This window comes from Hydra viridissima, unplaced genomic scaffold (genome assembly GCF_058129835.1).
Source record: "Hydra viridissima isolate aposymbiotic clone 2 unplaced genomic scaffold, HvirCarnegie_v1 scaffold_8, whole genome shotgun sequence".
NCBI classification, from domain to species: Eukaryota; Metazoa; Cnidaria; class Hydrozoa; order Anthoathecata; family Hydridae; genus Hydra; species Hydra viridissima.
In genome coordinates this window covers 15,303,080-15,331,002 of record NW_028324307.1, presented here as the reverse complement: position 1 = coordinate 15,331,002, position 27,923 = coordinate 15,303,080, and the positions used below count along the sequence as shown (strand labels likewise).

The window sequence follows — 27,923 nt, the reverse complement described above, 5'->3', positions numbered from 1 at the left end:
ATATTTTAATTGCTCGTGATGCTTTTACCATATATGGTACGGCATCTGAAACAAAAAAAATTAGAATCTTTCTCAAAATTTTGAAAATTTTGAAAGATTCATCGAAAAGTCGTGCTATAGTGTTATGATTAGCTTTGTCAAGCTAAAAATATGTAAATTAAAAAGGGCTATTAAAAGTGGTATTTAAACTCCCTCCCCTCCCCCCTCCTCCCAGTGTAGTAAGTCTTGAAATAACTTCTTCAATTGGTTGGTTTTGAATGTAAGTTGAAATCTTTTTATCGTGGATTTTATTTTATTTACAAGTACCTGTCCTGTTGTTACAGAAAAGAAGGTTACTGAAATTAAAATCAAAAGAGTGTCAAATTCAGAAGTAGTTGCAGGAAACACAATTTGTTACAAGTGACGTTAAGTTTAATTGTGTTAGACTAAACTAAATTTGTGGATGAAACTGTTGACCAAAAAATTGCAATTCTGCTCACTGCTGAATGTTTTTAATGTTCCTTCAAAACAGAAAAAAACAAGGTTCGATATTTAACAGCTTGATAAATAAATCAGCTTATAACAAATAAAAAGCTTAATAAAGAATGCAATTTTGAGCTGTTTTGAAGAGAGAAAGCAGGGAATCTTATCAGGTTGTACAGATATTTGTCCAATCCAGTATCTTCCAGGATGTTTATCCCCCTTTGAAAAAACATGAGATTTCCAATATGTCTTCAATGTCAGTTCTTCAAAAGACCGCAAAAAAAATGTTTTCTGAACTTTTTCTAACGAATCAGGTGACCTAGAATAAGCTTTTCTGTTAGCAGTGTTAGCACTCATAAGATAACCTCTTCTGCTTCTCCAGGAGTCTTTAAGTTTCTAGCATGTTATTCAAAGTCATAAATTTCATTTTTTTTTTTTATTATTAGAGTATACTTAAGCTGGACAAAACAGACAGCAAGATTGTTCATGAAGCTGTTTTCTTCTTTCATGAAGAAGAGAACGGAGTGGAAGATACTTGATTGCTAATCGTTATTTGTATTTATTTAGCCAGAAAAAGTCTTAACTATATATAATGTCAATTATTCTTTTAGTTTTCAATATTTGTATAGAATGAGATATTTTAAGATTTGCTTAATACATATTTTATATAAACTTTGAATCAACGAACTATACAAGACAGAAAAAAAAAAAAAAAAGAAAAAAAGAAAAATTCTATTTGATTATAAAGAGAATAAAAAAAATCAATGCAGTGAATATTTGAATTGGATGCGTTATTCTTCGTGAAAAATACAGATTTTAAAGTTTAAAAATGACGAGATATGAATAGAAAAGTTTTTCGTAAATCATACAAAACTGATTTTAAAATGTTTAAAGAATTTTTGAATAAAAGACTATTTTAACAAGTAAAGGGGGGGGGGGGGGCAAGATTTTCAAAGATAAAAAAAAATATCAGCAATGAATGAAAAAAAAATTTTGATCAGTATTTTAGTTGTGTTAATCTTTTTATCTGATGCTGTTGAGAAGAAATGTTCGTTAAGGTTTATGAAATTGAAAGCCGACTTTAAAAAAAATCACACAATAGAACTTTGCAACAACCAATCAAACTCCACTGTGTGTAAAAAGGAGTTCACCATATCGTTGGTATCATACGCACCTCACGATTTTGGATTGTGTGGCAAGTTGAATATTTTAAATTAAGTGATTTCCTTTAGTAACATTTTGTAGTCGTCAGCCTTTTTTGCCTCCTTTAGTTCCAGGAGTTGACAAAATATTATCATAGTAATCAACAACGTTTAAAAGACGGGAAAATAGCCTTTTAAATTTTGTTAAAAAAATGTTTTCAAAAATGTTTGTGATTTTTTAGATTTGCTTAAGAAATTCATTTTAATGCCCTGCTGTGATAATTGCATCAGATACAAGATTATTCATAACTTTCCTACGTTAGCCGATTTTTTAAATTCAACTAATGACATGAACGTTACGAAAGCTGACTTCGTAGTACCAATAATTGCGCCAAAATCGACATTGAAAATTTACGGCTACGATTATTATCCACTTTCAAACACCCCATCAGGCGTTTATATTACAAGGAATCCAAGATTAACAAAAGTCAATACGTTACTAAAGGCCTGTTTTGACATGTGGCCGTTGCTTCTAGTGTGCATTGCAATGGCTTTTATAGCTGGGTTCATCACGTGGCTATTGGTGAGTGTTGTTACATTGTAATTTTAGTGTGATAGACAATTTCGCAAATATAAATTTCTTAATCAAAAGAACAAAAGAGAAAGAAAAAAACTAAGAACGAAAATCAACAAATCGCAATTGCAAAATGCAAAAAAAAAAAAACCCGACGTAAAACTTTAATAAAGATTGTTCAAACTGAAGTAAAAATTTTTGGCCACAGAAATTAAGTTGAAACCTTAACAAAACCATTTAATTGGAAATTACTTTTAGGACACATGGCCAAACTCTGTTCAATTTCCGCGTCCTTTTATCTCAGGAGTGCTCGAAGGATTTTGGTGGAGTTTTATATCCATGACAACTGTCGGGTTAGTTAATATCTTTTACTTAACTCATTAATGTGTAACCAAAGTAATAAAAGCGCAGCTCTTTATAATAATGAGAGCGTCGGAGTTAATAAAATCACCGTGAATGCAATCAATTCTGTTTTTGCAATCATCAAATCTTTCATAAATCATATTATCAAGCATAGCTTTTATTTAAATAGGTTGTGTAGCTAATAAGTTTAAAAAAATGCTCGCTTTATACTGATGTTTAAAATTTGAGATGAAGTTCATCTCCAGTTTTAAACATCGGTATAAAACGAGCATTTTTTTTATGTCTCAAACTGTAAACAAATATCTATACTTTATTGTTCTTCAAAGTTGTTAGAGCGTATAGACTTTATAAACACGGAAAAGGAAAACGGTGTCATGGCGTATAGCTCACAGTTTGGTTTTCAAATATCAAACTTTTGTTAGTGCAATGATTGTTTGAAATTTAGAGTATTCATTGGTCTCTCAAAACCTATGACTTCGTAAACCAGGACATTCAAAGTAAATTTCTTTATTTAAAACACAAAGTTAAAAAAACTTTATAGTAAACAAAAACAGTCGTAGGATAATTAGAGCTGGTAAAATCAAGTAAGCTTTTGCCGCATGTAATTGGGGCCTTAAATTCATATTGCAGTCTATGATAATTTACATTATTCGCCTAACCAGCCAGCTTGGAATCCCTAATCATTTTTTTCTCCATTCAAAAAATTTTTAATCTTTCATTTTTTCATTTTTCTGGCAGGTTGTAAATGCGGTTTAAATTAAAAAAAAAGAAAAAAAAAAAAAAAAAAAAAAAAAAAAATGTAGTAGGTTATTAAACCATTCTGATTATGTCACAAGTCATAAAAACATTGCACTTAATTGGAGTTGCACTTGTAGGAGATGTGGGAGTTGCACTTGTGGGAGTCGTTGCACTCGCGGGAGTTGCACTTGTGGGAGTGTAAAAAACCACTTGACAGTATCAGTTTCGCTACGAAATGGTGTTTGAATTATGAAACTGGTCGATCAACCTAAAACATTTTTCAAATTTATTTTGGATATAAATTTGTTTATTTATATTATTAAGGGAGACTGGGGCTAGTTGCAACACAATTAAAAAAACTCTATATGTTTCCAACAACTATATATTCACAGCTATAATTATGATTTTTTTTATAATTTTTTTGCAGTATAGTAAAATAGACATTAGTAACCATCTTTGAAAGTAGTATATTGAAACTTAATATAAAGTTAAAAATAAATAAATAAAATATATTTATAAAAATAGTAAATTATAATATAATGATATTTTATAAAAAACTAAAAATATAAAATTGAAAACCAAAATATAAAACTTAGTTATTCAGTGATAGTGAAAAAAAAAAAAAAAAAAAAATGTAGCGGGACAAGCTGCAACAATAAGCGGAGTAAGTTGCAACAGAATACTTTAAAAATATAAACCTTGCAACGTCGTCAGAAAAATGAATAATTGGTCTGTATTTTTTTATTGCTTCACATAAATGCTATACCTCAGAAAAAAAAACTCCAAGAGGGAATTATCGGAATCTTCTGTATATAAAGTTACGTCTAATTTTACAAACAATCAAACCTTTTTTTAAGCCACATTTTTTTTGTGGCTTAAAACATTTTCGTCCATTTCGTTTGTTGTTTCATTTCGTTTTATTTTATTTATGTTTCGTTTCATTTTATTATAACAAAAAACGTTTATTATTGTTAAGAAGAACTTAAAAAAGAGCATAAAATCAATCAGAAGCGCAGTTAGTTTGTGATTCAACTAACTCCAAGAAATTTCTTGCAACTTGTAGACATCATGATCACTCTAATAATTATATATAACTATTAACCTTCAATAAATCTTTTTTTTTTTTTTTGAATTTGATAGACTTTTTTAATTTATATTTTTTTCATACTTTGTTTTATAATCTAAGTTTGTCTATTCTTGGTTTGTAATAAAACCATAAAAAGCAAAGTTTTTTATGGTTTTATTACAAACCAAGTATGGTTTTATACCAAGCAAAACGCGAGTAATAATTTTATATTCAAAAAAAAGAAGAGATTATATATAACTTTTTACAACTTTTATTCCGTTATTTTTATTAAATTTTAGATTTTACTATGACGTGTTGTCGTAGTTACATAATGTAAAAATATTTAGGAATGAAAGATAAAAATTATTATTTAAACGGTGCTGTTTCAATTTACTTAAAACAATTTTAAGTTGTAGAAAAAAACTGTCAGCATAACAAAAGTCGTCATTCTGACAGTAAAAAAATCTTTTTCGAATTTTTTTAAAAAAAAAAAAAAAAAAAAAAAAAAGGAAAAATTTAAAAAAGATAAAATATCATGCTAATCACTAATTAAAAAGCTTCTAAAAGCAGTAACACAGTCTAACACTTTAACATTCACAGTCTAACATTTTAACAATAAAGAAAATAACAAAACTTTAGTATAATTGCATAATTTAACATAATTTAACCATAATAATTATCTCCCAAGCTTTCATTAAAATTATTCATAATAACAAAATCTTTCTTCTTTTTAATGCATTTTTATAATATGCATAGGTGTATTTCTGAAAACCAGTTCGTAATTACCGTAAAATGACTTTCTGTAAAATGATTTGAAATGGTCCCAGGGTTAGAAAAAATCCAGCCCAGTGGGTTTTTTTGGGTTTTATAGGGTTTATTTAGTTTTTTTTAAATTACATTTTTTTTATTCCAAATTTTTAGATATAAATTTTAGATTTAAATATAAATTTAGATTTAGATATAAATTGAATATTTGGACACAGACTGTTTTCTTTTTCAACAAATAAAACATTCTAAACGCTTAAGCATAATTAAAGGAAAGAATGTCATTTGGAAGTGGGAAAAGAAAGGATGCGATTACAAGTTTCCGAGGCTGATGAGAACACACTTAATTGTGAACATTGTGAACTGAAGGTCAGTAATAAAGTGGAAAGTGTTCTTACACAATTAGAAAAATGCAAGACAAGAGAGAGTAAAAATTATGAATCATAATATGACGTTGGAAGTTCAATAACCAGTAGTGCTGTTGCTTCTAAGGCTTCAAATAAATGGAATGAATCAGTTTCCGTAAGTCGAATTTTCTCCGCAATTCAAGCAAATAAGCTGAAACCTCTGAATATTTTGTTTTGGTCTAAACATCTACCTAACAGAAAGATTCTTTAAATAAGCAGGTTGCTCACTTTTTATCCAGCTCAAAATTATCATTCAACTTAGTTGAAGAGAAACCTATTCAGTCAAGGGGAACATATCCAAGCTGCAAAATCTTAAAAGCTTTGTTCACTTCTGCAGCTTTGGTATGTTTCCCATTATTTGCAAGGAACTTGAGGCCAAAATCACACTGGTTATCAAGATGTCTGATCAAGCATTCAGAATGATCCAATCAGCCCACTCAGAAGAAAAGAAATTATTGCTTCATGACCCTCAATGAAGCACTTGTAGAGATAAAAACATAGTATAAAAAATTGTGTTTGCTATCTGCGCAAATAATGAGGAAACTGAAAAGTAATACATAGAATTTTTTTTATGCATTAAAAGGCCATAGAATTGATATAATTCTAAATAATCCTTATTTTTATAACATTTATAATTGGTTTAAACCTACAAAAAACACTAGAGATTTAAAGGGGAGAAAAGTTTGACTTGTATAGCAAAAACTCTAAAAAACCCACAAAAAAATACTTATTGGAGGGTTTTTTAATGCCAACCCTAAATGACCCTATCGTTTTAATAGAGAAAGATAAAGTAATATTTAATTTGATTTTGAAAAAAATTGTTCGGTGGGAGTTTTGAGTTTTCAAAATACCAATATATTTCGTATTAAACTAATTTTTTGTGGTTTTTTTTTGTGTTCTTTTAGTTACTAGATCCGTCAATAACGTTAATTATTACATATTCGCAAATTTTTTTTCTGATTATTAACTACCGTTTCCTTAAAATCCTTGTTCTCAAAAAACTGACTTAAAACTTCAAAGTTATAAAAATAGAGAAATTATTTTAATAATTTCAAAACAAAAATAGAGAAAGTATTTTAATAATTTCAAAACAAAAACAAAAATAATGAAAAGAAAATTTTTTAGTAACTTCCTCCTCGTGTAAAAGTTGTTATCATCCTGTGTATATCGTCATTTCAGTTACATAAATATTTTAACTTTAAAATAACATCACTAAAAAAAAAAAAATAATAAAGTTTATTTTAAAAAACTTTATTTAAAATTTAAACTAAAAATTTTAAAGCTTTACATTAAAAATTTTTTTTATAAAGCAAACATTCAAAATGGTCCATTTATTATTCAGAAATTTAAAATTCAAACTTATTTTCCGTTACAATATTAATTGTATCCGGTTTGATCTCGATTTATAAATACAAGAAAAGTTCAATCATCTGACATTGGGTCATTGGGTCACATCATTTTGTCACTAATAACCTCAAATTTCAATCTCAGGTTTGAGAATCTGTTAATAAATTAGAAAAAGATTTTACACCTGTACAATCTATAAATCTAATTTTATAATTGTGTTAGTTTTGCTTCTTGTTATTAATATTTATTATTCTGCTTTTCTCGTATGTGAAATAAATGTTAATGAATGTGCATTTCATAACTGTTTAAAGAAAAACTGATATTGTTGTTAAGATAATAAACTGCAATTTTAAATCTCATCTGAAGCAAAAAATAAAACCTTTGGCGTGGTCCTACTACCCTGGTATGTAGTTATGAAACACGTTTTTTGTAAATTTTGAATCGCATAAAAAAGCAAGTAATTCCTACCGACAGTTTTTAAATAAATATATTTTAAGAATCACTTAACACGTTTACTAAAAATATTTGCTGTTTTATGCAATCAAAAGTTATAGGCATGTTAGATGGGGGCAATTAACACCTCAGGAACACTACGTAGTGTTTTAACTATGAACAACCTTCTGAGAAAAAAAAAATTAAATTTTAGAAGAAGAAAGTCATACTAAAGTGAATGATAAAGAGGTAACTATTCATAGATTACATGATGAAGAAGCTTATACAGCATTTTTGAAAGAGTCAATTCGTTAAATTTGTTATAAAATATTCAAATTATAAAATAAAATTAACACAATTTTGCTTGTCATCTTACATTCCAAGGATGGAAATAATTTGATAATCATTCCATTTTAATAATTAAAGCTTTTTTTTTTTTGTAAAACAGTTTAAAACAATTATAGTTTAAATTATAATTTTTATTTCTAAAACTTTAATTGACTGCAGTTATGGGGATAAATCACCACTAGGATGGCCAGCCCGTTTGTTTGCTATGATATGGATTCTTATTGGAATAATAATTTGTTCCTTGTTGACAGCTTCTATAACTTCAGCATTAACAACTCCAGTTCCATCCCCAGTTATAAACAGTATGAAGGTCAGTATTTTTTTCTTATGTTTTTTAAAACAAAATATCTTAATCTTTTTAAAAATGTTTTGAACAAAATTATTTAACTTTTGACTCTAAGGTTGGAATTTTGGAAAATCGAGTTTATGATCAATTGTTTGTATTGAAGAAGAAAGGTAAACCAATAGAGTTCAAAGACATTACAGAGTTAATGAAACAATTGGATGTTGGAAATATAAATGGTATGACTTTAAGATGAACTTAAATATGTCAAATATTTCAAGAATGTTAAATATTAAACTACATATATTTTAGTTTACTCAAACTAGTTTTTTCTAAGCAATATTTAACTGCAATCATAGTTATTTGCAATATATTTGTTTGTCACATCTTAACCTATATTTGTTTAAAATGTATTAAAAAAGATTATATCTATTTCCAACCATATCAAAATTTGTTTTTTGTTTTTCAACAGGTATCTTTTTGGATCGCTTTACTTGGGCCTATTATTTAAACGGCTCTGCCAAAAATGAATATGAAGCAAATCATTTTTCTTACGATGGTGACAGTTTAAATTTCGGCTTACTCATCAGCGATTCTTCAGTAAGCACTTATTTTGGCGACTTTATTAATGATCACGCTATGGCGTTTGATTTGTATACTGAAGAAGCCTTTCAAAGCCTTGCTGTAAGTGTTGCTGTTTTTTGGTTTTGCTGTCAACCTGGTGAATATTCCTTTTCTCAATTATAATATGAAAGTAAATAAGGTTAATTTCGTTAAACATTTTTTTCACTCTTCCTGAAAATAAGTGGTACATTTATGAAGTTATTCGCACTCTGTTAAATTTGAATTCACCAATAAGATCGTTTGGTAAAATATCATAATGGAAACAAATTAGAACGGAAACAAATATCAGAACGGAAACAAGTTAGAACGGAAATAATACCCTTAGTGTAGTAAGAAGTCAGAATTAAAAAATGTAAAAATGGAAAAACGACTGAATGGAAAATTGGCAGAATGGAAGAGAAACGAACATTAGTTACATTAGTTACATTGAGTTATTAGTTGAACATTGAGTTATTAGTTGAACATTGAGCACGAATCAGAGAAATCCTTTTTCTTATTAAAACAATTTTGCTAAAAAAAATATTGTAAACATAAAAAACTTGAAATAAATTTGCGGGTGAGGTGGGGTAAGGAAGGCCTTTTTTATGGTTTTAATTATAATAGTATAAGTAGTAGCAAATTATTCTGTAATTTGTTACAAAATAGTTATTTAATAAAAACATATTTTTTTTAACATGTTTGTTAAAAAAAAAACATAAAACTTTCATAAAACTAAATATAAAAAATTAATGAGGTACACAAAAGGATAGAAGATCGCAAAATTACGAATCTTCAAATTTATTTTAAGCAGAATCAAACTTTATGTAACTAAATTTCGTTTAATTTACCGATTTTATTGACTTTAACGCTTTTTGTTTGAAATAGAAAACAATTTACTCTTCAAGATAAACTTATAGTATGTATGTATGTATGTATGTATGTATGTATGTATGTATGTATGTATGTATGTATGTATGTATGTATGTATGTATGTATGTATGTATGTATGTATGTATGTATGTATGTATGTATGTATGTATGTATGTATGTATGTATGTATGTATGTATGTATGTATGTATGTATGTATGTATGTATGTATGTATGTATGTATGTATGTATGTATGTATGTATGTATGTATGTATGTATGTATGTATGTATGTATGTATGTATGTATGTATGTATGTATGTATGTATGTATGTATGTATGTATGTATGTATGTATGTATGTATGTATGTATGTATGTATGTATGTATGTATGTATGTATGTATGTATGTATGTATGTATGTATGTATGTATGTATGTATGTATGTATGTATGTATGTATGTATGTATGTATGTATGTATGTATGTATGTATGTATGTATGTATGTATGTATGTATGTATGTATGTATGTATGTATGTATGTATGTATGTATGTAAAGGTGGACAAGAAAACTTGTGAAAACTTTACTTTGTAAATTGACTTTTTAGTAATAAGTTTTAAATTTTTTATTTCAGAAAGGAGTACTGACTACTTCAAATTTATTTGACCCGAAGATTGATCTGTTTAAATATGCTCTCTATACATGTGGCATCACATTTTTTATAATTGCTGTGTTTGGATTTTTTTACGAACAAAAGCGAATAAAAACAGCAATAAAAGTAAAAGGTACTAATGTTTTTCTTGAAATCATTGCAATTTGTAAGTCCCAAACCGTTCATAAAATCACACTTTTTTATGATAATCAACTGCGAATAATCGCAATTAGTTAATGTACTATGTTATTTTATACTAGTCATATATAAATGCTTTTTGCTCAAGGCAATACAACCCAACCTAACACAGCCCAATTTCATTTTAAAAAGATCTATTCGTTACTTTGTAAGTAATACCTGAAATAAGTGATTTGTATTTACTTTGTGTGCGTTACTTTGTAAGCATTGACTGAAAAATGTGATCTTTATGTTTAAAAGAATTATTGATTTTCTAGATGCGAAGAAAACAAGAAAAGAGGGTGAGCAAAATGAAAAGAAACATCAGCAGCAGGAATCAGAAAACATTTCTGAAAACTTTATTGTTCAAGTTGCCTAAAAGTATGCAGTTATTGAGGCAAAAAAGTTGTCAAACTGATCAAGAGAAAAACGAATTAAGCAATTCTTTAAGTGAAATAGTATTCGCAGCGCTCATAATTTCTACTAAATGCACGAAATTTTTTATTACTTTGTATATGCAAATAGAAATGTTAGATTAATTATGTTAGCTGAAAAATATTCGATAGTTAGTTACCAAGTTTCAGTGTGAAAAAATCTTTAGATAACTTAAAAAAAAACGCATTTAACTCGAAAAAGATCCACAAAATGCCCACCGTTGGTATAGCTTAAAGAAACATATTGTACATAATTCCATTGAACAAGCTACACGGGGGACCTTTTTATACATTATTTCTGAAAAAAAAAAAAAAAAAAAAAAAACCCCAAGGGGATTTAAATGCTACATTATTTAAACTTAAGAAATGAATGAAAATAATTTAATTTATTACGTAATATCTTAATTTCATTTCATTCTTATATTTTTCTTTTACGACCCTAAGGTTACATTGTAAAAGAAAAAGAGGTTGTTAATCAAGTGAATTTTAACTTAATAATTAAATTTTCAAAAATCACAGCAACAAAAAAATGAAGCAGCCCAATAAAATCGTCCAACTAAAATAAATTTTTCATCCATTTGTTTGTCTCGTTCATCAACGACAAAGATCTACGTAAATAAAATGGCAGAAAAGTTAAGAAAGGAAAAAATGCTAGCATTCTTCACATTGACGACACTGTACGTAATGGTGCATACAAGAGAAGAAAAGTGCTCTTTAAGAACAATCAACATGAACTGCAAAAACCTCAGTGAGGAGCAAAAGATCTATAGTTTCAATTATCAAAATTCCACAGTGTGTGGGAAAAATTTCACTATATCTCTCATAAATATTGAACCTTACAGTTCAGGATTATTGAGTGAGTAAAATTGCATTATTTAGAATCTATCATTTTACAAAGTTTTTGCTTGAGATATATGTCAAGATAATTTTTTTCTGTTTATAACTATACCGAAATATATTTTCTATCCGAAATTTGAACGTGAAAGTCCGTATTTTTTACAGAATGAATCGTTCCACATGGCAAAATTATCTTTTTAAAAGAATGTAATTAATTTTCACGTTTGTTTAGATTTTTTTAAAAAAAGAGTTTTACAGCCGTGTTGCGGTAAACTTGTGCAGCATCAGGTTTTGTTTAACTACTCCACGACAACAGATTTCTTAAATCCAGCTGCTTATCTAAATGCAACAAAGACAGATTTTGTTTTGCCAGTGCTCGCGCCAAAATCAACGACAAAAATTTACGGTTATAGCTATTATCCAATAATACTTACGCCTTCAGGAGTTTACATCACGCAGCTACCAACATCGGAAAAAATGTTCGTTGTGTTGACAACTTGCCTTCAGTTGTGGCCTTTACTCATTGTTTGCATTGCTATGGCTTTTATTGCTGGTTTCTTCACGTGGTTACTTGTGAGTATCACCAAAATATAAAAACTGGTATTCAAAACCGGTTCTTCTATTTCGTTACCGACACATACTGCAACGTAAAATAAACGATTTGCAAAAAAAATTGAGTACATTTTCCCAAAATTTTAAAGCACTTTTTTCTTATAACTGGTTTAGAAGTTTAACGAAGTAATCATAATTAAAGGTAAAAAAAAAATATTCGTATACTTTTATCTTTAAGTTTTATTTTTAGGATACCTGGCCTAATTCTGAACAATTTCCACGCTCCTTTTTCCCAGGTGTTTTTGAAGGGTTTTGGTGGAGTTTTATATCTATGACAACAGTCGGGTGATTTTACTTACGTTTTCTTTTAATCAGTAATTTTTTTCTGAACTCATTTTAATAAAATTAAAGAATTTTTTTATAATGTTGACAACATTTTGTACAGATACGGTGATAAATCGCCAGTTGGCTGGCCTGCTCGTTTGTTTGCTGTGATATGGATTCTAATAGGAATAACAATTTGTTCATTGCTTACAGCTTCCTTAACTAGTGCATTGACTGTTCAGCGAATACGACCGGATATGAACTCTAAAAATGTAAGTAAATACAAAATGGAAATAAACATATCCTAGGACAATGATTAGGCCATGTAATTGACCATGATTAGGCCATGTAATTAGATTTTAAAGATTATTAGAAATTTTTTCAGAAGAGAAGTTATACTCAACTTCTTTTCTGAAATAGTTAATTGGTTAAAATATATTTAGTCTAACTGAAAATCAGACTGAAAATATTTGATGGGACTGAAAATATTTTGATCGGACTGAATTTACTTAATAGCAACAGCACTCTCGCAGAGGATAACTAGTTGCCATAGTTGCATGGTAACTCTTCCTTGCACAGTACTTAAATTAATTAAATTAACAAAAAAATAAAAAAATAAATAAAGAATTACTTAATTGTATTTTTTTAAATTAAATTTAAGGAAATAATAAGCAAAATGGTAAAACTGAATTTATTAAAAATCGGGTAGTTTTGCTTCATCAAGAAGACATATATTCACAGTTAGACTAAATAAAAAACACGGACATCACAGACGTTGAAAATGTGCTGGTACCAGCTGCGTAGAGTTACGCAGTTATGAGTTACGTAGTGTTACGTAGAGAAATAAGCTCTAAAAAGGAGAATATTTGAAGTTCAAACTTTGAGAAATTGAAGTAGAACAACTGAATTCAGAGAAGGTCTTCACCGCACAACTAGGACTTCTTTCAATTCTTCAGCAACTTGGTCAAATTTGAAGTTTTTTGGTACCGAAACGAACACAGTTGGTGCGCGGAAGATCTCTGATTATTAGAAAAAACCGGTTTATAGATAACTTACTAGTCATAACCTGAGTTTCGGTAAAAATCTCAGTTAGAACCTTGTTAAACCAACGCGACGAATTAAAAGTAAATAATTGACAATAAATAATTAAAAATAAACAATTATAGATAATTAAAGGAAGATAATTAAATGTAATAATAGATAATAATTTTATGTAATAATAATAGATGATAATAATAATAATTAGTTAAAGGAAGATTGTTTTAATTGTTTGTATTTAATTGTTATTTAGAAGTTAAACGCAAATTTTATAAAAAACAAACTTTAATATGAAGAAACTTTTAAATCTTTTTTGCTCCTCCGCAAATAACCCTTTAATATAATATCTTGATAGGAAAAGACACACACGTTAACCCAACAATGCCAAATAATTATTTGAAGTTTTATAGGTTGAGTGGTCAAATGCTCTTCATACATCTTAATAGTATCCCAAAGAAAATGAACAGCGTATTGAAGGCTCGAGGTGGAGATGTAAATCATAAACATTTCATATGATAATTATTTAGTAGAATCAAACTTATGCTCAAAGTATGCGGAATGTAATGAAATGTATTCCAATTCAAATTATTATTATATTTATGAAAAATCTTCTCTTTCTTGGAATCTCTGTAAAATCGTTCAAAAAATCGTTTCTTTAATAGCGGATTTTCTCTTCCATTTATTTAAAGAACTACTCCCCATTTAAAGGTTGGCATTTTGGCAAACAGGCTCTACGAAAAATTGTTTGTGCTGAAAAAAAAAGGGAATCCAATCGAAGTAAAAGATATTACGGAACTATTCAACAACTTAAAAAGTGGGAAAATAAACGGTAAGAAAAACCAATATTTAATATTCGCTAAATAAAAATTGATTCCCACAACAAAATTAGCAAAATATTCATCACTAACGAGGTTGTTGTGTTTCCCCCAAAACATTTTTATCTTTTATTATATATATTTATTTTAAGATCAATTATCAAAACGAGTTTTGTACAACCTTAAATACAAAGCAAATTCTAACCTTTTCTAATGTCAAGTCCTTTTCTTTTTTATGCGCGTTTTCATAATTCGTACACACGTAATTACGTAATTAACACTCTCAACAGAGGTTGTGTCAAAAATGTATAACCAACGGTATTTGAGGTACATACATTTTTTGACAATATTTTGAACCAGGTATATTTCTTGATCGCTTCGCATGGCCGTTCTATCTAAAATCACGTATAAATGATTATGAAGCAACGGAGTATCTTTATGATGGAGAACCTTTATCCTACGGATTACTAGTGAGCGATCCTTTAGTAAACAAATTTTTTCACGATTTCATGGTTGATCATTATATGGTTTTTGATTTGTGTAGTGAAGAAGTGTTTCAAAATCTTATTGTAAGTAAATGAAATTCTTCTTCTTTCTTTTTTTTTTTTTTTTAACAATGTTTACCATTCGTCATTAGAACCGGGATTAAAGTTGTTGGTATGAGATTTAAGAAGAACAATTTAAAATTTTCTAGAGAGCACAGATACGGCAATCGGTTTTATTTAATTCAAAATCTGGTCTGTTTTATGGTGCACTCTACGCGTGCGGCTTTATCATTGCCCTAATCGCCGTTTTCGGATTGTTTTATGAAATTGTACGAAAAAAACTGGGAAGGAGAGGTGCAAATTATTGAGAAGTTTTACAATAAAGTTATAACTTTTTTTTTAACGCGTAGAAAAAAAATATGAAATTTTATTTTTTGCTTGATGTTTTTAGATGACCGAAAGCCAAACGAAGGCAAACTAATAGAAAAGGAATATTCCAACAGACTCTAATTTGAAATGTTTCCATAGAAACTCTCTGAGGCTGGTCACTTGTTTACCCTGGAAATCTTTACGAATCAACATTCTACTATTTTTACGGATGACAAGAATCGCGTAATGAATATGGCGGTAGAATACTTGATGTCTGAATTCTCTTTTAATAGCGAAATAACAGCATCTATGTGTCCAAGCACACAGAATTTGTATGAATTAACAAATTATAATACTGGCGATATTTATATTTTAAGGTGACGAAATGGCTTAAGGAATAAAAAAACAAATAAAGTTGATTAGTCTTCGATTCCGTTGTGAAGCTTTTTTTTTTTTTTCACATTCCTCGCGAATTATTCTCGCGTACTTGTTTAATGGAATTGCATTTATAAAGAATGTTATTGACATAAGTTTCATAGCCTGATGATGGTAACATATAATCGGAATAACTTCTAAATGATAATCTGGGTACGCACTGAAATCTTATCAAAATAACAACGCATAAAATAAAACAGTTTTAACATAATGAGCATCGGAATCAAAAATCTGAATTATTTAGTACAGTATTTAGTACAATTAGTTTGCACATTAACTATAGGTTATTCAAAATTTATATGATAGCTTCCTTCTATTCAGAAACGTTAATTTCATTCAAAGAGTACTTTCATTTTCGTTTTTTAATTGGTTAATTTCACTCAATCACATTTTTTCATTTGCATGTTTTTATTCGCTTCGAATAAACCAACCTCTACTTTCAAGAACTTGAAGCTTGAACAAAACCGTTCTTAGCAGAAGCAAAATTATGCAAACAAACAAAACTGGTAACGAGGTTTGACAATATTTAAAATACCCATTTGTAATAAAATAAACTTAAAAGCACATTTTTAACGATTAGCAAAGGTTTCCCATGAATAAACATTTTAAAGATGGTGCTTGCATTCTGTGTGATACGATTTAAGTTGGGAACGTTCAAACAGACCTTTCTTACGAGTAAAACTTTTTGTCATTTATATCACGAGAATGTCGCTTTAAGCAAAGTATGGATTTAATATATTCGTGTGCGGAGCAGAGTTCATGATATTAATATTTGAAATCGCTCTTCAGAAAGCGGGACTTTTTTGAATATAGTTTAACTATATGTATTATTTTATAAAGGGTGATCAATCAAAAGGTTTTTTTTTTTACTCAAATAAAAAAATAAAAATTCAAATCAAATGGGCACACTTTATCTTAATTATTTAGAAACCACTCTTGGCGTTTGTTTTTTTAAAGATGATTCCTTTCAAATGTTGGCCACGACTGCGTTTTTAATTCGTTGAGCTTGTTAATACTAATATTTTTAATTCTTCATTGTAATTGGTTCATCACTAAAGACTTCATTGTAATTGGTTCATCACTAAAGACTTCATTGTAATTGGTTCATCACTAAAGACTTTTGACTTTATTCAGCCCCAAAGGAAAAAAAATTCAGCTATGATATTACATGATCTTGATGGCTAAGTCACCGGTCCGAGACGAGAAATGAATTGGTCATCAAAACAATTAAGCAATAAATCCATAGTTTCACAGACTATATGGCAAGTAGCACCATCTTGTTGAAACTAAATGTTGTCGAGATCTCTGGAATAACCAAGTAATTTATAACATACAATTGGTCTAAATATATTTGGTCTAACTGAACAATCGCCATTCACAGTTCTTTTGGCGCAGACCTCATTTTTAGAAAATATGATTCCACCAGCCCATAAGACACTCCAAACGGTTGTTTTTTATGTATTTAAAGGCAGCTCTTGAACTGCATTGGGTCACACTCCATCCCTAACACGAGAGTTTTGCATAATGACATGAAGCTAGAAAAAGTACCTTAACGCTGAAAAAAACTTTGGTTGGAAACAGCAAACCTTCACTCTTGCACGAGTTGAATTTTATAAGCCTTCAAATAAGGTCTCTGCGTAAAATTACCCAAGTTGTTCCATACGACAAGCGAAGTTGTTAGGAACGGTGCCGAATCGATTCTTTAGGGTCATCGTGAAAACATTCAGTTAAAATCAGAGTTCTGTGAAGAGTTTTTTTCGTGCGTTTTAATCAGTTTATGATCAACATAGTTGACCTAACGAACCCAATAATCGGCCTACTACTGACAAAATTGAAAATCATTTTAAGTTATTTGACTCGATTGAATAGTTCACGTCCGGCATCGAATAAAGTGGTTGTCGTAATACTATTTTATGATTTATAAACTTTGTTGCGGCGTAAGTCCAACCGTGGTGAAATGCTAATATATACCGAACAAAAACATTTACATAGTTTAACAGTTCTCATGAGTGATCTAATAAAATATCCCTATTGAAAAAAAACTTCTAGATTGATTACCCTTTATTTACAAAGAGAAGAGGAGGTGGGGTAGAAAGATTATTTATGGTCTTGGCTGGGATTACACTGACAATTAATACTTTGTAGTTTTCGGTATTATTTCATGTTTTTTATAACCTTTCTTAAATTAATAAATAGCTATAGAAGAAGCTAATTGAATACTTTCTTTGACTATAAGGTAAGAGAAAATCAATGCGATAAACATGTGAATTAAATAATGTGAAAAAAAACTCTTTATTTTTCGTAAAGAAAAAAGGTTTTTAAAAAATTAACAAATAAAAGAAATGTAAAAACTTTTGCAAACTTAAAAAATTATTAAAAATATTAAAATATATTTAATGTTTAACCCACCTTTAATTAAAAGAAAGTTACAGAAAAGATAATAGAAAAGATAAAAAAAGAGATAAAGAAAAAGAGACTAAAAAAGGTGGAAATGAAGATAATGTTGATCGGAATTTGGACATCGTTGTTCGTCTTAACGGATGCGGACGAAAAGAAGTGTTCATTGCGGTTCATGAAATTGAAATGTGATATCGAAATGGATCGTGAGATAGAAGTTTGCAACAACCAATCAAACTCCACTGTGTGTAAAAAGGAGTTCACCATATCGTTAGTGTCCTACACACCACTCGATTTAGGATTATATAGTAAGTTAAACTTTATTGTAAGCTCAATAATTAAAAAAACTTTTTTTTTTTTAATTGGATCTTCTATGCAAACATCGCATATCAATTGGTGAAGTTTGTAATTATCGCATGTCCCAACTCTACACCAATCAGCAGAAAAGCAGAAGAAACACTTGTTGTATTCAAAACCAACCGACATTTTGTTTTTAAATTCATGAAAAATTTATTTGTAACTTTTTGTGACAAGAAAGTTAATGGCGTCCATTTAAATTTTTAGCATAAGATTCTCATCAACTCTTTTCATATGAATACAAATGGGTGCTATTTATTTTGATCTTTTATGAACTAAACTAGTTAACTATCAATTTAATTTGAAATTTTATTTCTAAAATAAGAAATAATCTTCTAAGCAATTAATATATGTAAATAATAAATAATTTTGCATGATAAAATAACGAACATGGTTTATATTATAAACGAAAAGTTCACAGAAGAAAACTGTCTGTGAAAAAATGGTAAATTAATCAGTGTGTTAATTGTTTTCCTTCAACATTTTATTTGTCGCACAGTATTTAGCCAGTTTGAAAGTTTTTGAAAATCTGTGCAAAAAAAATGAGTTTAAACTTTGTTATGCTTGTTTAGATTTGTTTATGAAATACGTTTTATTGCCCTGCTGTGATGACTGCATTAGATATAAGATTATTCAATACTTTCCTACATTGGCAGATTTTTTAAATTCAACTAATGACATGAGTGCTACAACAGCTGACTTTGTAGTACCAATTTTGGCACCAAAATCTACATTGAAAATTTATGGCTACAATTTTTATCAATATACAAATGCTCCATCAGGAGTTTATGTTACGTTAAAGCCATCATCAACAAAAGCTAATGCCTTACTAAAGGCCTGTTTTGAAATGTGGCCGTTGCTTGTAGTGTGCATTGCAATGGCTTTTATTGCAGGGTTCATCACGTGGTTATTGGTGAGGATTGTTACATGTTAATTTTCGTGTAAAAGATAAATTTGTAGAGTTTAATCTTCTAATTAAAAGAATGATAAAGAAAAGAATGAAATAAAGATTGAAGAGCAGCAGTTTGCGATTATAAAATTGAAAGAAAAAAACCCAAAGCAAAATAGGATAAAAATCAATTAAAGCTGAAAATAGGGTTTGGAGAAAAATTAGAACTTAGTTAAGAAGTTGAGACTTAAACAAAACTTTTGATTGTAAATTACTTTTAGGACACGTGGCCAAACTCTAAACAATTTCCGCGTCCATTCATTTCAGGAGTCCTTGAAGGATTTTGGTGGAGTTTTGTATCCATGACAACTGTCGGGTTAGTTGTTAATTCTTACTTAACTCATTAATGTAAATCCAAGTTAAAAAAGCGCAGCACTTAAAAATAATAAGACCACGGGCATTAAAATCATTGTGAGTGCAGTCGATTGTTTTCGAAATCTTTTAACCTTCCTTAAATGATATTTTTTCTCTCACATGTAATTTTTCCTTAAATTCTCTAGTTTAAAAAAATTTTCCATAAAAAAAGTTAAAAAGTCCGCGTCACAATGATGTTCAAAAAAGTAGGTGATGTCTCAAAGCAAATGTCTGGAAACGTAAGCACATATATGTACTTTCTTAGAATTTAAAAATTTTAAACCGTATAATACATACTAGAATTTGTAAGCAAATAATAGAAAATCAGATAGCAAAATGTGTAGCAAAAAATTTGGTTTGCAAAAATCAAACTTATTAAAGAAATGATATTTTTACATTATGGATTTTTATTGATCTCTCAAAAACCTTTTTAATCCTGGTTTCCATCCTCATTATGGTTTTGAAAAATGTTGGTTTCCATCCTCATTATGGTTTTGAAAAATGTAGATGTAAAAACCCTCTCTGTAGATGTAAAAAGCATTTAATTAAGAAGTATTCATAGTTAAATGATTGGTTTAAAAGTAACAAATTGCCATTAAAAGCAGAAGATAGGAAGGTGTTTTTTGGGACTCCGTTGCTCCGGCCCCGCTCTTTAAGAGCTCAAAAATATTTAAAGATATTTTTTAAAGAAAAGAACTTTAAAACATGAATTATGGACCCCCTGCTCCTAAATTAACAATAAGTTAAATACGTCATGCGCAATAGAGGCAACCGTTATTTATTTAGTTTGCAAAAATGCTGTGAAAGAATTTACTTTGGCTAATCCAGCATTTTTTTTTTTTGTGAAAGAAGAAAAATCCAAAATTGACATCTAAAATACTTTAGTCGTCGAATCAAACGTGCAATGAGATTGTAAATTTGTTAAAAGTCATTCTATCGAGAATGTTAAAATTGATGAGACAATATGAAAGCAATAACACTGAAATAGCCTGCATTAAAGCTGTATTTAAAAAAATAATTATGAAAATAGTAATAATTAAAAAATATTATATTTAATTTGTAAATCACTATTCGATTCACTTATTTTATCATAAAATCAACTTTTCCAATTAAAAAAAGTTTTTCATACTTAATTTTAACTCTTTAAGATGAAATTTCAAATGCCAGAACAGATATTAATTGCCTAAATTTTTTTTTGAAAAGAATTAATTAATAATTAATGTTTCGCTTTACTTGCAAATTGTTTTACAGCAATCACTCATCGTATTTGTAAATTTTTTCCAGTTGGAGAAAATCTGATAAACTAATCTGAATCATGAAAACCTCCTATGAAGAAACTCCTCCTGAATAAAATTTGTGAGGAAAAAAATCTATTTTTTATTATACAATATGTCAGATTAGAGATGAGATTAAATAATTGTTTGTCATCTTAAATTCGTGAAATCATTTGTTTTTTTTTTAACTGATAAAGGGCTGACATTTTGCAGCATTAAAGAAATTAATTTATAGCATTAATGTCATGTATAAAAAAATTTTAAATTTGTTTATACAACAAATTATTGTTGTAGTACCTCCTGTTTTAAAATACCCCAGAATCCCAAATTGATTTGCCAAATCCCATCAATAAAATTGCTATAAATGGGGCTTCATGAACCATTCAGGAATTACTATGTGAACGCTTGTTCTGGTTTGGTTTCATATTAAAACAATTAAAAGTAAAATTTTCCGAAATTATTGGCATGTTATATAAAGCTACACCGTGTATTAATACTGAATCATTTTAAAAGCTTGTTAACTTATCTGAGAAAGCTTATGTACAAATCACACGTAACTGAAAAAAAAATTAGTAGTAAGAAAAAGAAATACTATTACAGGATATTTAGAGCAGGCAGAACATTGTTATTCTCTGCTGCGTGTAATTGAGGCCTTAAATGCAAATAAAGTTAACATTCACCAAACATTTCTGTTAGGAGAAAAAAACAAGTCGCGGACTGTCATTTGAAGCCTTTTTTTTTTTTTTTTTTTTCTAAAGGCATTTGAAAGCCTCTTCTTTCTTTTTGTTTTTAATACCCACAAAATTTTATTTAAGAACTTTGTTGTCCCAGAATGCAATTTTAAATTGAATTCATACTCAATTCAATGTCGAGGAGTTTTTTTTTGTAGAAAAAGCTTTGGTAGCATTGAGATCAAAAGAAAACTAAAATAAAATTAATTTAAAAGTGAACCAAAACGATGATCGCACTCACAAAACTCCAATATAAATAATAATCTTTTAAGCACTTCCAGCGAATTTTTTTGTATGTTTTAAGATTCACAGAATGCTTTTACGGTTCTGTCGATTTTTAAAACAACTCAGTGACGTCGTTTAACATAAAAAAAGCTGTTATGTAACGATACCTATAAACTTTCTAGTTTATAGATACCTTTGGGTATCGTTAACTAAAAATCATAATCATTGCTATTTTTGTTTTTAAAACTTTAATTGACTGTAGTTATGGGGATATATCACCCCAGGGATGGCCAGCCCGTTTGTTTGCTATGATATGGATTCTTATTGGAATAGTAATTTGTTCCTTGTTGACAGCTTCTATAACGTCAACATTAACAACTCCAGTTTCATCCCCAGTTATGAACAGTATGAAGGTCAGTATTTTTTTCTTAACTTATTTAAAGCAAAATATTTTAATCTTTTTAAAAATGTTTTGAATAAAATTACTAAATATTTAACTTTAAGGTTGGAATTTTGGAAAATCGAGTTTATGATGAGTTGTTTGTATTGAAGAAGAAAGGTAAACCAATAGAGTTCAAAGACATTACGGAGTTAATGAAACAATTGGATGTTGGAAATATAAATGGTATGACTTTAAGATGAACTTAAATATGTCAAATATTTTAAGAATGTTAAATATTAAACTACATATATTTTAGTTTACTCAAACTAGTTTTTTCTAAGCAATATTTTAACTGCAATCATAGTTATTTGCAATATATTTGTTTGTCACATCTTAACATATATTTGTTTAAAATGTATTATTTACTATATATTTCCTATGTATTAAAATATATTTATTTGTATCACATTTGTTTAAAATACATTAAAAAAGATTATATTTATTTCAATCCATATCAAACTTTTTTTTTTGTTTTTCAACAGGTATCTTTTTGGATCGCTTTACTTGGGCCTATTATCTAAACGACTCTGCCTTAAAAACATATGAAGCAAATCATTTTCCTTACGATGGTGAGGGTTTAACTTTCGGCTTACTCATCAGCGATTCTGCAGTAAGCACTTATTTTGGCGACTTTATTAATGATCACGCTATGGCGTTTGACTTGTGTACTGAAGAAGTCTTTCAAAAACTTACTGTAAGTCAGTTTTGGCTATTTTTAGGTTTGTTGTCAACCTGGTAATTATTCATTTTTTCTCAATTAAAATATAAAAGTAATTAAAGTAAATAGCAATAAACCTTTTCACCATTCGTCATGATAATTCATAGTACATATATGAATTTATTGTTGTTCTATAAGATCTTTTATTCTTTATCAGGCTCGTTCGGTAATTTAAAAGCATTCAGCATAGCTTTTGGAAGTTTTTTCTCTATAAGTTGATTTTTCATTTGGACTTCCTATCAATTTTAAACACATAAAGAATTTTTGAATTAAACAAAGTAGAAGCAAAAAGAAAAACAAACCAATAGTACATTCTTAATTTCCTCTTGTTTATGAGGTCAGCAAAATGAATACAGGACAGATAAAAAATTTTTTATGACTGCTGAATTAGAAAACGAAGTTTTTTATTTTATGCGGCAGGAAGAAGAAATTACTGGTTTAAGTTTATTTGATCCAAAGTTTTACCTGTTCACTTATACTATCTACGCGTGTAGCGCTATATTCGTCGTAATTGTTGTGTTTGGTGTTTTTTATGAACGAAAGCGAAGAAAAGCACTTATGAAAGTAACAGGTACCAATATTTTTAATGCAATTATTCGTGTGGTCACACTTTCTAAGAGCCATTTGTAAGATAACACTTTCGAAGAATCGTTTGTAAGATTTCACTTCAAATTTATGATAAGGAGTCACACTAATATTAACAATAATTGTTAACAGCATTACAGCTAAATTTTAAAAGGGTCTTTAAACATAAACATCATGTAAACATCATGTAAAACATTTGATATGTTTTTTGTAAAAAAAATAATTTTCTAGATGTGAAGCAAACAAGTAAAGATGGCAAGCAAAGTGAAAAGAAACAGCAGCAGAAATCCGAAAACATTCCTGAAAACTTTTTTGTTCAGGTTGCCTAAAAATATGCAGTAATAGACACAAAAAGCTTTTTTATTCAAGTTTTGTAAAAGTATGCAGTAGGTAGAGTCAAATAACGGCAAACTGACCACCACAAAAAAAGTCAACCATACTTTAAATGAAATGGTATTCACAGTGCTTATAATATTTAGTAAATGCACAAAATTTTTAATGATTTTGTAAATATTTATATATAAAATATAAGTTTCCATATATTGATGTGAGAGATTTTTGAAAATCGGTTCTCCAATATAACTTATAGCCTGTAGAAACAAATTTTACGAAATTCTGCGTGATTTGTTTTGTGCTATCTTTGGCATCTTTGGCTGAAGTATGATTGGATCATTCATGTGCATCAGTCAATTAAAGAAGTGCTAGGTACCACTAGCCCATGAGTTTTTTTCGAGAATGCTCGAGCCGAATTTTTCGGAAAACGTTATTTCTTTCGCTAGCTTCTTCATTAGTAATTCCTATTGGAAGCACAAAACTTTCAATTATTTCTCTGCCATGTTTTTCATGTTTTATTGCTTAAAAGTGCAACTTTCAAATGTAAACATTTTTGAATAGCGGAAATTTGCGAAAAAAAAAATCATTTTACGCAAACAGTTGATGAGATGAATAATGTTGTAACAATTTTTAAGATACAGTTTTAAAGTTTAATTTGTTTTGATTAATTTAAATTGTTTTCTTAAGCTTTACTTTAAAATGATTTTTAAAAGTTTTACTTTTTTCAACTATTTACATTTCTGTAATTACATTGAAATTCAGTTAATGGGGAGATTAATGGGGTCATTGAAGTATTATGAAGCACATCAGTTAATTGTTTTTAGTACACATTTTTATTGGTGTGAGCTAAAAAAAAAAATTAACTGAGGTGGAAAAAAAATTTTCTACTAACTTCGTTTTTTCGACCATTGCGGGGGATGGGGGAAAGGGGTGAGGAGGAGGGGGAAAGGGGTGAGGAGGAGGGAGGGAGCAGGAGGAGGGGGTCTTTTTTAAATCAAACCAAAAAAGCTTTATCTTTTGTTTACAACATTATATACCTCAGTAATAATAATATTCCTAAAATAATATTCCTAAAACGTTTCCAAAACGTTGGCTAACTATTTTAAAAACGGTAATAACTAACTAAAGTATTGTTTTACACTTCATACTGTATTAAATACAGTATTACGTTTGCTTCAGTACGTAATAAAGTAAAAAAAAAGTAAAGTACCTTGAATTACTGTCTGAGAGAATATTAACTATGTAAATTTTCTAAATTCACAACAACAGCAAAAAAAAAAAAAACAACAAAAAAAAAACAATTACCCAAATCAGATTCAACTTAAATAAATTTTTTTGTCTCGTTCATAACGACTAAGTAGAAGGCAACGCAGGTAACGTTAAGAAATGGAAAAATGCGGAAATACATTACAATGACGTCACTGTTCAAAATGGTGAAGGGGAGAGGGGGACAGCTTTGAACACTTTTTAAACTTTTTTTTATAAATCAATATTTTAATTAGTCAAACCACTTTTTTTCTTCTGAACAGTCAAAACAATGATTAAGGAATAAAACTGCAGTGTTTTAACAAATTTTGAGCTAAAAAATAAGTCAGAATCCTTATTTCTTCAACATGCGTGAAAATGTTCAAAACTGCCCCAACCTGAGGCAGCTTTGAACACACCTGGGGCAGCTTTGAATTAACTCTGGCAAATGGAAATAACTAGTGATTAATTTTTTTTTTAAAATAAAGCATTGATTTATTTTTAAATTTCATTAAGTTTAAGTTTCTAATAGTAAAAATCAGTTATCTTTTCTAAATCATCAAATCTTATAATCACTCTAAAGAGTTAATCTAACAAAAGTTATATAAAGCTATTTAAGCTTTAAATAGAAGCAATTTAAAAAAAAAAAAAAAAAACTTATACAACCAACTAAACCTTAAACTTCAAAAAAAAACACGATTATAACGTAGATGAAAATGGGTTAAGTTTAAGTTGAGTATGTCAAGCCATAATTCATTTTAGAGCTTTTTATTAGGTAGTCTCTTTACATTATTTCTTTAGGTTGTCTCTTAAAATTATTTCCTCATCTTTTTTAAATACTTGTGCGACAGTATATTTAGTCGTCAAACCAAGATTGGTCTTAGATGATAAATTTTTATACTTCTTTATTCTGTAATGTAAAGTATTACGTTTTATATTATAAGTTATAGCAGCTTCGTTTGGCCTCATTAATCCATTTACAACTTGGAGAAGAGCATTCTCAAGTTGTAAATGGATTAATGTCACTCTTTTTTTTTATAATTTCAGTCACTCTCTTTTTTTTATAATTTCGAACCATTTTTATCTTTAAATAATCAAAATTCAGGCCGTAATAATCAAGCAACAAAGTGCGAGAAGTTTAAACAACGATTCAAATGTGCCCCATTCATTTTATTCAAAACTGCCCCAATAGCGATTTAAATAATAAACGATGACTTTTCCAAACAAAATTATCTCAACGATTGACATTTTCTGCTTAATTGTAAATCTTATGAGTTATTCTATCTTATAAATAATATTAAACATCTCACTAGTTGGAAACGTGTTAAAAAAATTCTTACAACTTTATATCGAAATGTTTACAATTTGTCCTCAAAAACCAACCAACCATATATTTTGTCCAATTTATGCCAAATGCCAGGAAGGACAGGTGACAGGTGCGAAGGTAAATATTATCTTCACAAAATATTTAGTTTTATTAAGTTTAAATATAAAAACGCCTCAAAAATGCATTGTTTCAACGCTGCCCCCGTTCAAAGCTGCCCCCCTCTCCCCTATAGCAAAGAAGAGAAATGCTTTTTTTCGAAAAACTAATATGAGCTACGAGAATTTTGATGAACAGTCTATTGGGTGGTTTTAATTCTACATTGTGTGGAAAAACTTTTCACTATTTCTTGCATAAATATTGAACCGTATAGTTAAGGGTTATTTCCTTAATAAAATTGCACCATTAAGAATTTTCAATTCGGAAATCTATCAGTTTAAAAGTTTCTGCGGTAGTTATTCATTTTAAGAATTCTTTTTTAAATACAAATAACGCTTTTTTAGATTTATTTAAGAAATCTAAATGCTGTACAAACAAATTTCAATTTGCAAGTGATGGCGCACAAATCAACAACGAAAATTTACCACTATAATTAATATCCAACAATACTCTCTTGGGAGTTTGCGTCACGTTGCAAGCGATTCGAAAAAAATTGTTCGGTGCTTTGGTAACATGTCTTCAATTGTGGCCGTTGCTTATTATGTGCATTGCCGTGGTTTCATGGCTGAGTTCATCGCGTGGTTACTTGTCAGTATTATTGAAATAAAATGCACATAACAAAAATCATGTAAAACAAACGATTTGTTGAACTATTATAACAACAAATCGGATTTTTTTTCTGAATTTTTAGAGAAAGTTATAAAAAACCCATGCTAATGCATTTTTTTCCCTGTGATATTATTATAAATATAAAAGATATTTGTCTGCGACATAAAAAAAAAAAGCCTTTTAAGACCAATTGGTTGAAACATAACTTTGCATATTTAACCGTTGGGTGCATGTTTACACATTGAAGCATATTTTAGTTTAAAAGGATATTTTATTACATTCTTTAAAAACAATTTAGACATAATCATTTAATCGATTTGATGTAACAATTTTATTTTTTATTAACTAATTTTTGATGATTTTCGAAACTTTACAAATTTAAGTAAAACTTTTTATTATGAATAATCAATTAAATATTTAACAATGAATCAATTAACTTATTTCAAATATTTACATCATACGAATAAATATTATTAATAAATTATATGTTTATTTATGGTAATGATAAAAATAAATGTTACTTGTGTTTGAGTAAATAAATTTTTAAAAAGAAAATTACAAAAATAAATTAAATTTATAGCTCTATAAAGTTAATAAATGAGGACAAGCAATATTTTAAGTTTTTCACAATAACAGAGAATTTTTATAGAGCCTTTACGGCCCCACTTACACCCTACATAAAATTATGAATTAAAGTATAATAGA

General features: G+C 28.6%; 3 protein-coding genes across 15 annotated transcripts; all 3 read left to right on the top strand.

Moving 5' to 3' along the window:
• The first annotated feature begins 1,331 nt into the window (after window positions 1-1,331).
• LOC145194619 (uncharacterized) lies at window positions 1,332-10,804 on the top strand. Of its 3 annotated transcripts, XM_090096398.1 has the most exons (9): window positions 1,349-1,657; window positions 1,847-2,187; window positions 2,437-2,531; window positions 7,804-7,954; window positions 8,046-8,166; window positions 8,400-8,611; window positions 10,033-10,183; window positions 10,337-10,396; window positions 10,506-10,804. In XM_090096398.1, exons 1-9 carry the CDS (start codon window positions 1,438-1,440, stop codon window positions 10,604-10,606), a joined length of 1,452 nt encoding a protein of 483 aa, XP_089952524.1. In that variant the 5' UTR covers window positions 1,349-1,437; the 3' UTR covers window positions 10,607-10,804. The 3 variants fall into 3 exon arrangements, with proteins under 3 accessions (XP_089952525.1, XP_089952524.1, XP_089952526.1); XM_090096399.1 differs by lacking the exon at window positions 10,337-10,396 and having other exon boundaries at window positions 1,332-1,657; XM_090096400.1 differs by lacking the exons at window positions 1,349-1,657; window positions 1,847-2,187; window positions 2,437-2,531 and adding an exon at window positions 5,407-5,632.
• A 127-nt stretch (window positions 10,805-10,931) lies between these two features.
• On the top strand, window positions 10,932-15,495 carry LOC145194622 (uncharacterized). Of its 8 annotated transcripts, XM_090096401.1 has the most exons (8): window positions 10,932-11,517; window positions 11,731-12,071; window positions 12,301-12,395; window positions 12,496-12,646; window positions 14,121-14,241; window positions 14,588-14,796; window positions 14,922-15,066; window positions 15,164-15,495. In XM_090096401.1, exons 1-8 carry the CDS (start codon window positions 11,283-11,285, stop codon window positions 15,220-15,222), a joined length of 1,356 nt encoding a protein of 451 aa, XP_089952527.1. In that variant the 5' UTR covers window positions 10,932-11,282; the 3' UTR covers window positions 15,223-15,495. The 8 variants fall into 8 exon arrangements, 6 of the variants coding, with proteins under 6 accessions (XP_089952527.1, XP_089952528.1, XP_089952529.1 ...); XM_090096402.1 differs by lacking the exon at window positions 15,164-15,495 and having other exon boundaries at window positions 14,588-14,697; window positions 14,865-15,056; XR_016455131.1 differs by lacking the exons at window positions 14,121-14,241; window positions 14,588-14,796; window positions 14,922-15,066; window positions 15,164-15,495 and adding exons at window positions 12,818-12,934; window positions 13,036-13,793.
• A 447-nt stretch (window positions 15,496-15,942) lies between these two features.
• On the top strand, window positions 15,943-27,524 carry LOC149885300 (uncharacterized). Of its 4 annotated transcripts, none has more exons than XM_090096599.1 (8): window positions 15,943-18,221; window positions 18,843-19,183; window positions 19,441-19,535; window positions 22,066-22,216; window positions 22,308-22,428; window positions 22,728-22,939; window positions 23,384-23,534; window positions 26,954-27,522. In XM_090096599.1, exons 1-8 carry the CDS (start codon window positions 18,008-18,010, stop codon window positions 27,040-27,042), a joined length of 1,374 nt encoding a protein of 457 aa, XP_089952725.1. In that variant the 5' UTR covers window positions 15,943-18,007; the 3' UTR covers window positions 27,043-27,522. The 4 variants fall into 4 exon arrangements, with proteins under 4 accessions (XP_089952725.1, XP_089952724.1, XP_089952726.1 ...); XM_090096598.1 differs by lacking the exon at window positions 26,954-27,522 and adding an exon at window positions 23,780-24,485; XM_090096601.1 differs by lacking the exons at window positions 15,943-18,221; window positions 26,954-27,522 and adding exons at window positions 18,593-18,715; window positions 23,780-24,778.
• The last annotated feature ends 399 nt before the right edge of the window (window positions 27,525-27,923 follow it).

Excerpts from the sequence above, each read along its gene's own strand:
- LOC145194619 (XM_090096398.1), top strand. The coding sequence starts at position 1,438 with ATGAATGAAAAAAAAATTTTGATCAGTATTTTAGTTGTGTTAATCTTT. Across the intron at positions 2,188-2,436 it reads GGTTCATCACGTGGCTATTG|GACACATGGCCAAACTCTGT; the intron begins GTGAGTGTTGTT and ends AATTACTTTTAG. Across the intron at positions 10,397-10,505 it reads AAAGATCTATTCGTTACTTT|ATGCGAAGAAAACAAGAAAA; the intron begins GTAAGTAATACC and ends TTGATTTTCTAG.
- LOC145194622 (XM_090096401.1), top strand. The coding sequence starts at position 11,283 with ATGGCAGAAAAGTTAAGAAAGGAAAAAATGCTAGCATTCTTCACATTG. Across the intron at positions 11,518-11,730 it reads TTACAGTTCAGGATTATTGA|ATTTTTTTAAAAAAAGAGTT; the intron begins GTGAGTAAAATT and ends ACGTTTGTTTAG. Across the intron at positions 12,647-14,120 it reads CGGATATGAACTCTAAAAAT|GTTGGCATTTTGGCAAACAG; the intron begins GTAAGTAAATAC and ends CCCCATTTAAAG.
- LOC149885300 (XM_090096598.1), top strand. The coding sequence starts at position 18,008 with ATGAAGATAATGTTGATCGGAATTTGGACATCGTTGTTCGTCTTAACG. Across the intron at positions 22,217-22,307 it reads CAGTTATGAACAGTATGAAG|GTTGGAATTTTGGAAAATCG; the intron begins GTCAGTATTTTT and ends TTTAACTTTAAG. Across the intron at positions 22,429-22,727 it reads GGATGTTGGAAATATAAATG|GTATCTTTTTGGATCGCTTT; the intron begins GTATGACTTTAA and ends GTTTTTCAACAG.